The 17,907-nt window shown below is 40.7% G+C and overlaps 1 protein-coding gene across 1 annotated transcript in view; it reads right to left on the minus strand.

Annotated features, from left to right (window-relative positions):
- The window catches only part of LOC126266809 (exocyst complex component 4), a 246,924-nt gene that overhangs the window by 195,447 nt on the left and 33,570 nt on the right, over positions 1–17,907 (minus strand). The window contains exon 4 of the mRNA XM_049971362.1: positions 8,193–8,358. Coding sequence (XP_049827319.1) covers positions 8,193–8,358 — 166 coding nt within the window. The remainder of the gene's footprint in view (positions 1–8,192; positions 8,359–17,907) is intronic.

Genomic DNA, 17,907 nt, shown 5'->3' on the forward strand with positions numbered 1-17,907 from the left:
TCCATCTGAACTCTTAATATTCATGGAAGTGGAAAAATATGTAATCATTTTTAAAACACACTTTGAACACTTAGCATCTTCTTATGGACTAAAATAACTAATTTTGACATATTCACTGTTGTAATAAACTGATCACTCAATAATTACCATGCAATACAACAGTAATAATAATATTAATTTATGTAGTGGAAAATTGCTAACCAAACCCTTCTGTATATTCTGGCAGTCACAAGCTGCTATGTATTGCTCACTGACTAGCTGATATTTTTATAACGAAAGAAACACTTGGCAGCACTTGTACATGATCACAAGATTGAACATTCACAAATATGTACATGATGTTTCCACTGGGGAAAAATATTTGTTCCATCTAAGAGACAGAAATTTTAATGTACACAATTGTAGCTAGTGGGTCTAAGAGCCTAGTAGAAATCCTTGGACATCGCAAGAAATAGTGAATGTAATTGGTGAAAGGAGAAAAACATAAAAATACAGCAAATGAAGCAGGTGAAAGGGAATACAGATGCCTAAAGCCTCAGAAAGTGTGAAATGACTAATAAGTAGGAATGGCTAGTAGACAAATGCAAGTCTATAAAAGCAGGTATAATTATGGAAAAGAGAAGCAGCTGAATGAATATCAAGATGATGGAAAACTGTACTAAGCAAAGGAGGACAAAGTGAAAGGGGCAATATCGTATGGAAGAGAAATTACACGAACATGAGATCGGAGATATGTTAGAACAAGAAGAATTTGGCAGAGCAGTGAAAGATGAGCATCAAAACAAGGCCTGGAGTAGTGTACATTGACTAAGAATCGCTGAGATTCTTGGGAGAGCCAACCACAACATAACTACTGCATCTCATGTGCAAGATGTATGAGACAGGTGAAATATCCCCAGACTTCAAGAAGAAGGTGATAATTCCAATTTCTAAGAAAGCAGGTACCGAAAGGTGCAAATATTATTGAACTATCCATTTCATAAGTCATGGTTGCAAAATAGTGATATAAATTGGTTATAGAAGAATGGAAAAACAAGTAGATGCCAACCTCAGGGAAGATGAGTTAGAGTTTTGGAGAAATATAGGAGAACACAATCATACTGACCCTACAACTTATTCGAAAAGATGGGTTAAAGAAAGGCAAACCTATGTTTGTGGCATTTGTAGACTCAGAGAAAGCTTTTGACAATGTTGACTGGAATAGAATCTTTGAAATTCTGTTGGTAGCAGAGGTAAACTACAGAGAGCAAAAGGTTATTTACAACTTGTACAGAGACCAGATGGCAGTTATGAGTCGAAGGGAAGGGCATGTTAAGGGACATTGGTTGAGAAGGCAGTGTGACATGATTATAGTCTATCCATGATACGATTCAATCTGTAAACTGAGCAGTCAGTAAAAGGGATCAAAGAAACATTTGTAGAAGGAATTGAAGTTCAGGGAGAGAAACAAAACCTTTGATACTGTAATTCTGTCGGAGACAGCAAAGGACTTGGTAGAGCAGCTGAATAGTGGACAGTTTCATAAAATACGAATATAAGATGAACAACAACAAAAGCAAACCAAGGGTAATGAAATGTAGTTGAATTACATTATGTAGTGCAGTGAGAATTAGATCAGGAAATGGGATACTGAAGGCAGAAGATGAGTTTTGCCATTTGGGCACTAAAACAACAGAAGATAGCTGAAGTAAAGAGGAGATAAAATGTGGACTGGCAATGGCAAGGAAAACATTCCTGAAAATATAAATTTAAATATTAGGAAGTCTTTTATGACAGTATTTGTTTGGAGTATAGCTCCGTAGGGAAGCGAAATGTAGATGATAAGCAGTTCAGACTATGAGAGGAAACGAGCCTTTGAAATTTGGTCTAAAAATGAATGCTGAGGATTAGATGGATAGAGGAAGTACTGAACAGAATGGAAGATAGTAGAAATTTGTGACATAATTTGGTTAAAAGACAAGATCAGTTGATAGGACACATTCTGAGACATCACTGAATCATCAGCTTCGTAGTGAAATGAAGCAAGAATGGTAAAAATTGTAGAGGGAGATGAAAAGATGACTACAGTAGGCAGGTTCAAATGGATGTAGGTTGCAACAGTTATTTACAGATGAAGAGGCTTGTAGAGGATCACCTAGTGTGTACCACAACAACAACAACAACAACAACAACAACACATCATTGGTTGCTGAGGACCGAACATATCATCCAGACCTGAAACAATAGGAGGATAGATACTTGTGGATGAAATGGGTAATCAACCCTGGAAGCCTCATTCATGGTGTGCTGATAAGATACGATGGCACCAGGTAGTTATCATACGCCTTCTGCAGATCTGGAAGAACACAGCAAAAAAGTGCAGTTGATGCAAAAAAGCACTGTGCACTGCAGATTCTACAGTTATAAGTTGGTCTGTGTTAGACCAGAGTGACCAAAAGCCCAGAGTGACTGAAAGCCACTTCGAAATTGTGATAAATGTTTTCTGGGTTCCAGGCACCAACACATTCGTCAGTTGACCATTCTTTGAAATAATAAACACATCATTTTCATTAGTGAGAATGGTCAATAATTAGTAAAAATATGAGGGTCTTTTCCCAGTCTCCAGATAGGAATAATAGTAGTAGTAGTAGTAGTAGTAGTAGTAGTAGTAGTAGTAATAATAATAATAATAATAATAATAATAATAATACCTTCTTGACATTAGGAGTGAACTTCCCTTTTTGTCAAATACGGTGTCACTGATACAGTGTCACTGATAATGTGTCACCAATATTATTATTATTATTATTATTATTATTATTATTATAGTGCATGGTAGCAGGCTGAGTTAGTAATCTTGTGTTGGTTCGTGTCATTTAGATTTTAGTGGAGGTGAGTTGGTGAGGGGATATTGGGACTAGCAGGTTGAACAAAATGTTCTTCTTGTTGGAAGTTAAGACAGTAATCGGAGTGCTAGGTACAGGAGAAGATTAAAGATATGGCTGTGTTCATTTGTGATCAATAATAAGTTGCTTTCCAATAAGATAGGTTTTGATTTAGCTCTGGTGTCTGAAGAATTTATTGTTCCAAATCTCTAAAGTAATGAGTGACTTGATATTTGAATATTCGGTAATTACTCCTCATGCATCAATACCTTACACAAGTCAAGTGTTTATGTTAACAACTCAGCAATTACCAGGACACCTATTAATTTTAACTCATTTTACAACATCTCTCTCAATCTCCTTGGGTTAGTTACTTATAGTCTCCTTTCGGGATCTGACCTACATTTTTTTTTCAATTTCACAGAAGTATGGGTCATCTGCGGAAGGGTGTGCACAATATATCCATTGTACAGTGAGATTCCCTGTACCTACTATTAGATGAATTTATATTCACACTTTCAATCCAGAGTGGCTGCCAATCCACTGTGGGTGTTGTCATGTACTCTCACAGCTGCACCCCATTGATAACACACAGATCACACTGCTGATGCCTTAGCTGTAACCTCTCCATTTATGACAAGGAGTAGGCACCTGTCCAATGAGTGGCACAGGACTATGGGTAAAGGCTATTAAGCCACAAAGCCTTTGCTAAGGCAAGGTGGCAACCATAAGGAGAGCCTCTAACAGGAGTGACTGGCACCAGGGCGGATGATCCGCAACGAAACAAATCAAATTTATCAACACTGGTGGCTGTGCCAACACAGTTGTCTTAGCATCTAAAAAGCAAGATTTAAATAAAGGGTTTTGGAGGTGAACAGTTTGCCCAGTTCTTGGTATGCTCCAGAACTAATGCTGAATCTTTTGCAACAACAAATCCACTGTTTTTCAATAAAAATATTCCATCACGAATTAATGCGACAAAGAAATGTACACTGACCTAGAGCAGTGTGGAGCTTTCATCGTAGCTTGCAATGGAAAGGTTTTAACTGAGGAAGTTATGGTCTCAGTAACAGGTATGGTGTCAACCCCTATTTCCTCTTTGTGTGAGACATTTCAGATGATAGAGGTTTGGACACATGTTGTCCTACCATATAATTAGGAAATTTCTTGGATGAGTAGAAGGAAAACATGGGGGTAGATGTTGGTAACAATCCCCTACATGTGTAAATTGTCAGAAAACCAACACCCTAATCCACCAACATGTTCAGCTTTCAAGAAGAAGAAGAAAATCCACAAACAAACAACCTAGAGCTGACTGTCTATCAAATTAGCATGCTAAGAAAAAGGCTGAACAACTCCAAACAATGAATATGACATCAAACTTTGCAAATGTTGGGTTAAAATAGACAAGTAGTGTAATGACAATGTTTCAGAACACCAACTCCTGGCACCAGTCACATGTCAATGCTCGTACTTCAATCGGGGAAATGGAAGTCAGCTCCCTTGACCCCTAACTCATAGCACTGGTGGTAACCAACTGATTAACACTGTCGGAAATGTCTCATTGTCCTTCCACATCTCCAGGGAAGTGGATACTCGGCAAGGTGAGCCCCCTCCTCCTCCTCCACCACCCCCCTCCTCCTAAGACGAATAGACAACAGTCCACCACCAACTAGTGGCAGAAAGTCACAGCCCATGGATCACAGAAAGGAATGGTCCCATTCTGTCCCAGAGGTCAAGATAGGAAAATCCTCATGGAAACTTGGAAACTGAAACCTCACAGAAACAAAAAGAAAATTTTGAAAATTAAACATAATGCTGTGACACCACCCACAACCCCCGAGGCCTCCCCTTCCCGAGAACAAGCCTATGGGTAGTGATGATTAACCACACATTGAGTTTGAGCACACCAGAACAGCAAAGTAGTTCATACACCTATTTCCCCTTCGCTGCTTTCTCAGTTCAGAATCTGATGTTCCTTCAATGGAATTGTAACAGCTACCTTCACTATCTGGCCAAATTCCATCAATTAATGGCTACTTTGGCGTGGCACTCCAGAACACAGCTCTCAGAAATCTAACTCCTTACTATTAAAAATTACGAATCCTACAGTAAAAATCAAACATTGGTAACTTCAATGTGGAATATCAGCAATGTAAGAACAGATAGATTGCATACATATACACATATATGTATGGATGGATATGTGTGTGTGTGTGTGTGTGTGTGTGTGTGTGTGTGTGGGTGGGTGGCTGGGTGTGCGCACGAGTATATACCTATCCTTTTTTCCCCCTAAGGTAAGTTTTTCCGCTCCCAGGACTGGAATGACTCCTTACCCTCTCCCTTAAAACCCACATCCTTTCGTCTTTCCCTCTCCTTCCCTCTTTCCTGAAGAAGCAACCGTTGGTTGCGAAAGCTAGAAATTTTGTGTGTGTGTGTTTGTGTGTTTTTTATTGTGCCTGTCTACCGGCGCTTTCCCGCTTGATAAGTCTTGGAATCTTTGTTCTTATATATATATATATTCACACAAGCAAGCACACCTCATGCCCAAATGCCCAACATCTCTGGCAGCTCAGACCATTGACAACTGTCTGTGGTCCCAGTAAGATAGGATCTTTTTACAATCACTGGTCTTACAGTGTGTTACATGTCTGAGAGTGGCAAACCAGTCCTCATAAACACGTTTGTAAGTCTGCATCCTTGTAAACGCTTTTGAGAGTCTGCACTGATACACCAAGATTTCAGGCAACTTCATTTATAGTGTGGTCATTGATACGTCCAAATATAATAGCTTGCTTGTGTGAACGAATGAGCTAAAGTTGAAGTATCCTTTAATTGTGCCTGTCAGCACCTTCTGTCGTATTTACGGTAAGTAGCAATCTATCTTTTCCTTAGACTGTTGAAATCCTATAGTAAAAGTCACATTAACACTGAGAGGACATCTGGAGAAGCCTGAATGCTCATACACCCACAGACTTTCTGTGAGCAGGTGCAACTAAACATTGCATTAGAAGCTGTGGTTGTTTGTGTCCATCTGTTAGGGTAATAGTATGTAATATCTGTCTACCCCCACACAAATGCAACTCATATCACAAGCTGTGGAACTAGTGAAAGAGCTGCCTCCACCCTGGATCTGGCATGGGGCAGCAAAAAGAGACCTAGCAGGGTACAAGTAATATAGCTAATAAATGCAGAAGTGAAAGTCTGCCTACTAAACACAGAACTATAAAACAATTCAGCGTTAGATATTGTAAACTGCAGTCTGAGCATGTCACCCTTGATCCACTACACTGTCGATAACGACCTCTGGGATAGTGACTACTTGCCTCTCACTCTTTCTTTCTCAAATTGCCAAACAATGGAATACACTGCTCCATGTTGGTTGCTTCAGAAAGCCAACTAGTAAGCTGTCACCTCCTATCTTCTTTTGAAGCCAGTCAAAGATGAATACTGAAGTTGTAGCACAAGAAACTATTGACACAATCATACATGCTCCAGAATCAATACCCTGTTCCTCAAGGCCCCTCCCCCCCTTCTCCCCTCTGGCAGAATCCCAAGCCCCAGTGATCTGAAAAAATAGCTGCAGCTGTCAGACAGCATAGACAGTCATTACAAAAACTCAAATCCATCCTTCTACAGAACATTTAACAGATTTCAAGAGACTTTAAGCTAAGGCCAAATTTTTAATAAAAAGCGGAATGTAGAAAGTGATGGAAACATTATGTATCATCTACAAGTGCCCAATGCCCCACTGTCTCAAGTATGGACTGTCCTCCATAGCATATGCAACCAGCAACTGCGCACAGTAGTTTTTGGCATCTCCCTCAATGGTGATATACATACTCGAGCCACAGGCATTGCTCAGTGTTTCAAGGCAAACTTTGCTGAAGTGTCTGTATGCAGTTACTACCAGCCCAGTTTCCTCACCGGGAAATACCTGATACAACAAAACTACTTATCCTTCCATCTGCAAGGCCTCAAATCATACAGGGAAATACCTGATACAACAAAACTACTTATCCTTCCATCTGCAAGGCCTCAAATCATACAATGTTCCATTTAATGAATTGGAGCAGTATTTTCGAAGGGTGTCAAAAGACAGCTTCAGGATCTGACAAAAACCACAATCAAATGAAGGGTAGCTGTGCAAAAGGGTAGCAGCCTTGCAGAGGAGTAGCAGCTGCGCAGAGGGGTAGCAGCCGTGGAGAGTGGTCAAGTGTAGACACATAGTTGTGTAGAAGTGGAGATTAGAGTGGGATTTGGGTGGAAAGTTTCAGTGGGGAGAGGGGGAGGCAGGGGGATGCGGAAGTGTTAAAAGGGATATGTGGGAGGAGAAGGTCAGAGAAAGTGAAACTGGAAGTGGGACGAGGAGTGGTAGGGAAAGGGGTAGTCAGAGAGGGTTAACTATGGACAGGTCTTTGGATCAAATTTATATTTGTCAACCTAAGGCCTAGGCCCTACAGCAAGAATGTTGCCCACTCCTTTCACATGAGGAAACTGCACACTGGTAACATCTTTTAACATTTTATTCATTTAATTGGTTTCGATTTTACAGTAATGTGTAGACTTCTGAAGCTCAGAAGGAATAAGATACTATGATTCATTCCAATACTATAGTGTGAGAGATAGTACAGCTCTTACTGTCAGGTGAAAAACTGATGATTTTTTACTACTGATAATTATCTTGAAAAATTTGATTTTTTATTGCAGTATATATTTCAGTATGAGCTACAAATGTTCATGACAAAAGTTAACAGAAAAATTAAATTTTTGCATGATATAACAAAAGAAGAAACATGATATGTAAGTATTATGTTAGTTATAGGTTATTCTTACAAATTCGCAGTCTATAGTCTATCTCAGGGAAGGTCTTTTATTGTAAACTACAAAATATTTATCTGTGACAAGGGAGGCAATTTATAAAACCCCTATGCCATTATGTTGAGTGACATCATATGAAACATTAAGAAGACGATTCAATGTGGCTCACTGGCATAAAAGACACTTTTCGTAATGTAATTTGAGAGTTCTTGATGAATATGGTTTACAAACACAAAGTTTGTTAATATCAGCAGTGAAATTTATTATTAAAATACACACAATATGTGTAAAATGTTTCTTGCCAAAGCTCAAGCACAGCTTCTCCATCACAAGCCTGCTACAATATTGGACGTCATTGGTGCAACCCATTCCAGTTTCGCCCGACTGTCAATGACAATAACGCAGCGTGAGGCAGTGTGTTTTACGTCTCAGTGCATCCCTGCCCAGCTACGATCTGTTCAGTGTGTGACACACAGTACAAACACAGCAAAACTCATTTCAACATACCTCCTTCTTGGCCTGTAGTTCCATCCTGACTTCACGAAGAGCCTCAACACCTTCCAAGTCACCTTCTCCCATAGAAAGGGCAGAAACCAAAAGCCTGGTTGCATGCAGGTAATGTTTCTTTGACAAATGCATTTCCAGCTTTGAAGGAACCTCCCGAAGCTGATCACTGGGAATAAGCACAAAATGTTAGCAGTAATATAAGCCCAAATGTAATAGTGGAAAACAAGAGGATGAATGAAATTGCTTCAAATCGAGCATTATCAGTGTGACCTTTCTTTGAGTACTTTTGCTACAATTCACCCCCGTCCACAACAAAGTATTTACATTCCACAGAAACCAATTTAACTTTTCTTGACCTGTACATTCACTTTTCTTCCCTTTAACAGCTCATCCCCACTTAGAGTCTTTTTCCATAGTCTTTCCTTCTACCCAATATTGTTCTGTTCTCAATGATAGTATTTATCCATTTATCTTATTCAGAATTGTCTCCATATCTTCAACTGCAGTGACACCTTAAATTAAGATTCTACACAATTATTCTCTAAAAACAAACTATGAAATTTCCAAAGTATTTTCAGAATACCACCTGGGTATTCATTTCATATTCTCAAACATCCTGTTTTAATTTTATCATCCCATGGGATTATCTGAATCAACTATGCTTGTTCAGAAAATGAGGTATATTGACCACAGCAAGCCAATAAAAAACAAAACAACGTCAAACAAATGAAGTCTTCCTGCAGTACATAAACATGATCAACACATCAGAGGGAAGGACTTAAACTACAGTGAGGAACTCCTGTACAGATGAGAGCATGTCACATGGAATCCACACTATGTGTATTTAAATGTGTCAGGTTGAAAACGACTATGTTTTTCTGTATTAAAATGGAATTGCAGAATGATGTACATCTTCTGTAAGTACTACCCAAGTGCAAACTGTTATTATATCTGGTCTTTACTGATTGAATACTTCAGTTACTTTTGAATGTGCTAATGTGTTAATGTCTTCTAAAATAACACCTGAAAGTATTTTAACTGGGATGGCATAACTATAATTCTGAAATGACTGAACAGTCACAGCCTTAAGTTCATGAACATTTACGAAACATTGCTCTGACAGCCCCGATGTTGGCTAAGAATATCTTCTGTGAAAACACAAACCATAGTACACTCCTGGAAATGGAAAAAAGAACACATTGACACCGGTGTGTCAGACCCACTATACTTGCTCCGGACACTGCGAGAGGGCTGTACAAGCAATGATCACACGCACGGCACAGCGGACACACCAGGAACCGCGGTGTTGGCCGTCGAATGGCGCTAGGTGCGCAGCATTTGTGCACCACCGCCATCAGTGTCAGCCAGTTTGCCGTGGCATACGGAGCTCCATCGCAGTCTTTAACACTGGTAGCATGCCGCGACAGCGTGGACGTGAACCGTATGTGCAGTTGACGGACTTTGAGCGAGGGCGTATAGTGGGCATGCGGGAGGCCGGGTGGATGTACCGCCGAATTGCTCAACACGTGGGGCGTGAAGTCTCCACAGTACATCGATGTTGTCGCCAGTGGCCGGCGGAAGGTGCACGTGCCCATCGACCTGGGACCGGACCGCAGCGACGCACGGATGCACGCCAAGACCGTAGGATCCTACGCAGTGCCGTAGGGGACCGCACCGCCACTTCCCAGCAAATTAGGGACACTGTTGCTCCTGGGGTATCGGCGAGGACCATTCGCAACCGTCTCCATGAAGCTGGGCTACGGTCCCGCACACCGTTAGGCCGTCTTCCGCTCACACCCCAACATCGTGCAGCCCGCCTCCAGTGGTGTCGCGACAGGCGTGAATGGAGGGACGAATGGAGATGTGTCGTCTTCAAAGATGAGAGTCGCTTCTGCCTTGGTGCCAGTGATGGTCGTATGCGTGTTTGGTGCCGTGCAGGTGAGCGCCACAATCAGGACTGCATACGACCGAGGCACACAGGGCCAACACCCGGCATCATGGTGTGGGGAGCGATCTCCTACACTGGCCGTACACCTCTGGTGATCGTCGAGGGGACACTGAATAGTGCACGGTACATCCAAACCGTCATCGAACCCATCGTTCTACCATTCCTAGACCGGCAAGGGAACTTGCTGTTCCAACAGGACAATGCACGTCCGCATGTATCCCGTGCCACCCAACGTGCTCTAGAAGGTGTAAGTCAACTACCCTGGCCAGCAAGATCTCCGGATCTGTCCCCCATTGAGCATGTTTGGGACTGGATGAAGCGTCGTCTCACGCGGTCTGCACGTCCAGCACGAACGCTGGTCCAACTGAGGCGCCAGGTGGAAATGGCATAGCAAGCCGTTCCACAGGACTACATCCAGCATCTCTACGATCGTCTCCATGGCAGAATAGCAGCCTGCATTGCTGCGAAAGGTGGATATACACTGTACTAGTGCCGACATTGTGCATGCTCTGTTGCCTGTGTCTATGTGCCTGTGGTTCTGTCAGTGTGATCATGTGATGTATCTGACCCCAGGAATGTGTCAATAAAGTTTCCCCTTCCTGGGACAATGAATTCACGGTGTTCTTATTTCAATTTCCAGGAGTGTATGATAACTCAGAGTATGACAGCTTAGAATGTATCAAAGAAAACAAGCAAGTTACTGCACACATGATGCTAGCATATTGCACCTATGATGCCAGCTGTGAAGGTGTTTCTATCATCATACTGAAATACAGTATTCTGATGATTTCATAGGAATGCCCTTAAGCTCTCTATGTTCCCAATCAATGACTCAGGACATTTCAGACAGGCTTAAATACGCTGCAATGATCCCCACTTATAAAAAAGGAACTAAGCAAACTGTTCTACTCACAGACCCACTTAACTTAATTTTTTTAAGTGGCCTATGACAGAATGCTGGCACATTTATCTGAGCAGAGCTAGTTAGCTGGCTCTCCATTAGGCTTTTGTAAAGAATTCTGCATAGAAAAAAGAATACAACAACTTTTACATCTACACACACACTCTCTACAAGCCATAAATGGTGTGAAGGAGAAACAACTTTCTATATACCACTGTAGAGCTCAAATTTCTCTTATTTTGTCTTCGTAGTCTTTACACAAAATGTACATTGGTGGCCAGTAGAATAGTTCTGCAGTCAGCTGCAAATACCAGTACTCTAAATTTTCTAAATGCCTTTTTGCAAAAAGAATGTTTCTTTCTTCCAGGGAACCCCATTTGAGTTCATGAATCACTTCTGTTTTACTCATGTTGATTGAAACTTCCAGTAACAAATCCAGCAGTAGGCATCTGATTGCTTTGACCTCTCACTTTAATACAACCTAGTGGGAGTCCCAAACACTCAAGTAGTAATGAGAATGGGTCATGAGCTACACTTCCCTGTAACCCTCCCCTCACAATGAAGTTGGCCATTTGCCTTTCCTACTACAGTGCTTAAGTGCTCGTTACATTTCATGTCAGTTTGCCATGTTATCCCTAGGCTTTTAATTAATGTGACTTTGTTAAGAAGCATACCACTATTACTGTATTCGAACATTACAGACTTGTTTTTAAATAATGGAGACTCCAAGTAGAAGTATAAAAGTGTAGGAAAAGACAGATTGCTTCTTGCCACAAAGACGAGATGTTAATTTGCAGACAGGCACAATTTAGAAACACTTACACAAAGCTTTCCACCACAGCATTCATCAGCAAACAAAAAACAGAGAAACACACACCATTCATACGCACAAGCAAGCATACCTCATGCACACATTACTGCCAACTCCAGTAGCTCAGGCCAGAATGCAGTTATCACGTGGAATGGAAGCAGCAATCTGGAGGGGCGGGAAAGGAGAAGGGATAGTAGTCTATGGGTGGGAGAACAGAGGAACACTGTTTGGCAGGATGTGCACGGACTAGAATGCCAACAGGTGCAGCATCAGGAGGTTGTGGGTCAACGGGCTGGGGCCATCCTCTGCTGCAACCGAGTAGTAGACTAACATGTAGCACAAAATACAGCTAGCTGAGTGTATCATGCTTGATCTCAATGGCTGCTTCACTACTCCAGCTATCTGGCTCCCCCTCTCCACCAGCAGCTTTCATGAACTGCACAGATAGGAGTTATCCTTACAACACATTCTCCACTCCCAAAATTATCCCGGCCTCAGTCTACAGTAACATACTGTCCTCCACCCATCAGTTTCCACCCTCTGTTCTATCATCTCCCCCTCATTCTTGTCTCCCAGCCTCTTTGTTTGCCACCCTCTGCCAACACAACTGCTGAACTTTTCCTGCTCCTCTTCTTTTCACTGGTCCCCCCACAGCATCCCTCTGTCCCCCCACAGCATCCCTCTGTCCCCCCACAAGTACACTACTATCCCTTCTCCTTCCTTGCCCCCTTCAGACTGCTGCTGTCATCCAATGTGATAATTGCATTCTGGCCTGAGCTGCTGGAGTAGGCAGTCAGGTACACATGATGTGTGCTTGGTTTTGTGTTCAAATGGTATATGTTTCTCTGTTTCTCTTTTGCTAGTGAAAGCTGTTGCCGAAAGCTTGGTGTAAGTGTCTTTTAATGGTGCCTGTCTCCAACTTAACGTGTCTTCTTTATATGGCATGCAGGACTATATTTTCCTAAAGGATTCTTTTTCTATTCATCGACATTAACTTATATTTTTCTACATTTAGAGAAGCTGCCATCCATCACATCAAATAAAAATTCTGTCTGTCATTGTCACCTTTCCACAGTCATTCAACAACAATATTTTCTAGTACACTACAGTGTCATCAGCAAACAGTTTCAGACTGCAGCTCACCTTATCTGTCAGATCATTTACATACACAGGGAACAAGAACAGTCCCGTAACACTTCCTTGGTGCACTTATGATGATATTCTTGTCCCTAATGAACACCCACCATCAACGACAACATACTGGGTTCTATTATTTAAGAAATCTTTGAGCCTATCACATACCTAGTAACCTATTTTGTATGCTCATGCCTTCCTTAATAGTTTGCAGTGCTGCACTGTGTCAAATGCTTTCTGGAAATACAAGAAATTGGAATCTACCTGTAGCCTTTCATCCAAAGTTCACAAAATATCATGCGAGAATTAAAATACTGGCTGTCTAATGGCCAGGATAGGAAATTTCAAAAACTACAGGAGATTCAACATAGTAGGCCTAATATTGCAACACCAAAAAGTGAGTTTTCATTCCTTCCAAAGACTAGTAATCCAACAAACATTATTTTTTACCAAAAGGAAAAAAAAATGTTGTGCAAGGCCTCATTCTATAACACTCAGCAGGAACCATCACAACAGAATTTCAATGAACTGATTGATTTCTCATTCAATTTATGCCCTAGATGGGAATTTACTTACCACGGACAATAGAGTAATAAGAAAATACTTGACCGGTACCAATGTTGCTACTCATCCACTTCTTCTAGGCATACAGAAAACATTACTTTACGGAAAATAAATTAAAAAAATGTAAGGACAATGGAGCCCTTATCATACAGGCAGACAAATCAATGTCTTGTATAATCATATGATGATATGGTTAAACAGTTTATTGGGGTAAACAACACAGAAAGAAAGTAGATACGACCAAACTGCACAGTAGATTGCTAGCATTAACGAAACAATGAAGGACGAAAAAATCTTTTACACTACATTCCAAAAAAAAGATCAATTATCCCTGCCATAAGGCTGAACAAAGATAATTTTCCTATCTGTCCTATAATTTATGCCAGAAATGGGCCAGGATATCATTTAAGTTGCTATTGTTAGATCATTTAAATAAGATTTTCAAACACCTGGTGAATTTCAATATTTCCTATAGAGATGACCTCATTAAAACACTTTCTAGCCTTTTCATCCCTGAAGACAATTCGCTGGTATCCTTTGACATAAAGAAAATTCACTCCAGCATTCCATCTGAACAGTTGTACCAAATAATAAGTAGGAATCTTTTTAAGCACAGCAAAAGATCCTGGGACAAAAATCATTGAAGCTCTACAGTTCTTCAACCTAGTTTTTAATTACAGTTTTTTCAAGTTCAGAGATACCACATACATACAGAAACAATGTATTGGTGACTACATTCGAACGTAATATGACATCTAATTTTAAACTATATTCCAAAAATAGTAATTTGAACAAGATATAATAATGACATTACTCTATCATATAGAAACTCTTTTCAGAAATATAATAATATTTCGGAGGACTTAAACAGAATACAACACATGCGAGTTTCAGACAATGCAATTCCTAGCAGCCTCAGATGGTTATGATAAAGTTTTTGTATATAACATTAATAGAGGAATAGTATGAAGGCTCAATAGAATCACACTGTGGCACAATTTTCATCCCAACCAAAGACTGTCAGCTCTCTTACCATAATAAACAATACAGCTTTATCTAAATAAAAAAAAGGTACCATAGGTATCCTTTCCTTTGAGAGATTTCTGACAGAGTAGGCAAATACCTGGTTTCGAAAATATAGCCACAGCTTAATATATTCCTATGAGTTAGAGAAAAGGAAAGTATGTTGTACAATAGGTTCAAGTTGTTGGGTATCTATCGTGCTTCTTGCCAGAAATGTGAAGCCAAAAATATAGGCCAAACTGGCAGAAGTCTTTCAACTCAGTTTAAAGAGTGTACAAATAGCAGGAATTCAGGATCAGCACTAAGTGAGCATTTATGTGACACAAGACATCAGATAACAGACGTACATGAGAGTATGCAAATCATACACTACTGGCCATTAAAATTGCTACACCAAGAAGAAATGCAGATGATAAACGGGTATTAATAGGACAAATATATTATACTAGAACTGACATGTGATTACATTTTCACACAATTTAGGTGCACAGATCCTGACAAATCAGTACCGAGAACAACCACCTCTGGCCGTAATAATGGCCCTGATAAGCCTGGGCACTGAGTCAAACAGAGCTTGGATGGCGTGTACAGGTACAGCTGCCCATGCAGCTTCAACACGATTCCACAGTTCATCAAGAGTAGTGACTGCCATATTATGATGAGCCAGTTGCTTGGCCACCAATGACCAGACGTTTTCAATTGGTGAGAGATCTGGAGAATGTGCTGGCCAGGGCAGCACTCAAACATTTTCTGTAACCAGAAAGGCCCATACAGGACCTGCAACATGCGGTCGTGCATTATCCTGCTGAAATGTAGAGTTTTGCAGGGATCGAATGAAGGGTAGAGCCACGGGGCGTAAAACATCTGAAATGTAACGTCCACTGTTCAAAGTGCCGTCAATGCGAACAAGATGTGATCGAGACGTGTAACCAATGGCACCCCATACCATCACGCTGGGTGATTCGCCAGTATGGCAATGACAAATACACGCTTCCATTGTGCGTTCACCACGATGTCGACAAACACGGGTGCAACCAACATGATGCAGTAAACAGAACCTGGATTCATCTCAGAAAATGACTTTTCCCATTGGTGCACCCAAGTTCGTCGTTGAGTACACCATCGCTGGCACTCCTGTCTGTGATGCAGCGTCAAGGGTAACCACAACCATTGTCTCTGAGCTGATAGTCCATGCTGCTGCAAATGTCGTCAAACTGTTGGTGCAGATGGTTGTTGTCTTGAAAACGTCCCCATCTGTTGACTCAGGGATCGAGACGTGGCTGCACGATCTATTACATCTCAACTGCTAGTGATACGAGGCCGTTAGAATCGAGCACGGCGTTCCGTATTACCCTCTTGAACCCACCGACTCTGTATGCTGCTAACAGTCATTGGATCTCGGCCAACGCGAGCAACAATGTCGTGATATGATAAGCTGCAATCGCGATAGGCTACAATCCAACCTTTATCAAAGTCGGAAATGTGATGGTACGCATTTCTCCTCCTTACATGAGGCATCACAGCATTTCACCATTCAACGCCGGTCAACTGCTGTTTGTGTATGAGAAATTGGTTGGAAACTTTCCTCGTGTCAGCACGTTGTAGGTGTTGCCTTGTGTGAAAGCTCTGAAAAGTTAATCATTTGCATATCACAGCATCTTCTTCCGGTCAGTTAAATTTTGCGTCTGTAGCACATTATCTTCGTGGTGTAGGAATTTTAATGGCCAGTAGTGTATATTCGGAGAATAATAGTAACAACCTTAACATTTTTTATTCTACTGCAATTTTCCAAGACTTACAAAAACCTCCTTAGCTCATCTTAAAGACCCAGACACAACTGAGACACATGAATATTTTAGGATTTTTTTACTGTCTAACCAGATAGCCCATTATTCTTATTTTTAGACAACATATTTTGCTCCTCATAAAAACCTTTTCAAATTGCATGGGATAAAATCCATTATAAATTTCTGTAGTCCGCATGGTAAGGTTTTTACTGTATTAGTTTTCTATCCATGCACTGTCCATGTTTTATAGCATTTGCCAACTTAAATTGTAATATATTTTTACACACAGCACCTATCCCTCTTTTCATGCTTTGCCATCTCATTGGGTTTACGGACACCACAGTAAATGTACTTTTTCTCATGGCAGCTTGCATAGCTAGTTCAGTGTTCCTTATGGCCATAACTGCATTGCATCGCACTGATAATTTGATATGTTTTTAATGGTGCTTGTATACATTTTTTGCATGCTTTGTAGGACTTATTTTATTCTCTCCACACCAAATACTCATTTTGTTTTGTTTTAAGGACTTCGACGTTTTATTAATTTGACAAATGCTTCTAGCGGGTTTTAATTTATCTAGGAAGTGGAGGATGAGGAGAGGTGTCAGAAAAATGTACAATAATGTTGCAGACACAATTTACATAAGTACCTAACACACGGCACTATTATACTTCTAACAACAATATTAACTATACCAGTGTAAAAAGGAAACTTGTGAAACACTTCCTTTGTAATCCCTGTTTAGATCAATAGAGGATGCACCTAAATTGGCATGAAGCTGGTCGTGGTTTAAAAAAACTTTCTATAGCCAGACCAGTGGTTTTTGACTTCTTATAAAAATGTTTATAGTAATCCCCCAGGCTTTTCTCCAGTCACTTTGAACTTTGCACTGGACAAAAGATTCATGATAAATGCAAGTTAACAGAGGGGGCCGTCCCATAGAATACTCTCTGTAAAACTGAACTGGGATTCCTATTTGTTTTCAACTCTTTCATTTGCATCTCAATGTCAGGGATGTCAACTTCTATGTCCTACATATGAGAGTCTGTATGACGGTTGAACAATGGTATGTATAGTGGTGTAACAGGGTGTTCCATCTCCTCCCTGCAATCAGATGAAAGATGTTCATGTGAAACATTGTTTAGATAGTTAGAATTTGGGGATTTCCGCTGTGCAGGATTCAATTTTGGTTTGTGCAGAGACAATGGGAGAAACATGAGCACAAGATATCAACAAGATGTGGTGCTGTCAAGAGTCTGCACCTGCTGTGGAGATGGTGTTTATACTTTGGCGTCAAAGCTTGGCAGTGTTTTGGAAGGCCAGATCAAGCACCGCTACCCACAATGACAACACCCAGGAACAGTTGACAGAAGCTGAGGAGAAATGTCATTTTTCTCTCATGTTCTGTTCTGCAATTCATTTTGGATATGTTGTTCTGAGTATTAAGAGGTTTATCACCTAACACCGTAAACATTAAATATGAAGACAAGCAAGTACAGATAAGTTCTTTAAAAAGGCAGTTCATTTCATAGTGAGTTGTTGTAGA

Source organism: Schistocerca gregaria, chromosome 4, assembly GCF_023897955.1.
Source record: "Schistocerca gregaria isolate iqSchGreg1 chromosome 4, iqSchGreg1.2, whole genome shotgun sequence".
Lineage (NCBI taxonomy): Eukaryota > Metazoa > Arthropoda > Insecta > Orthoptera > Acrididae > Schistocerca > Schistocerca gregaria.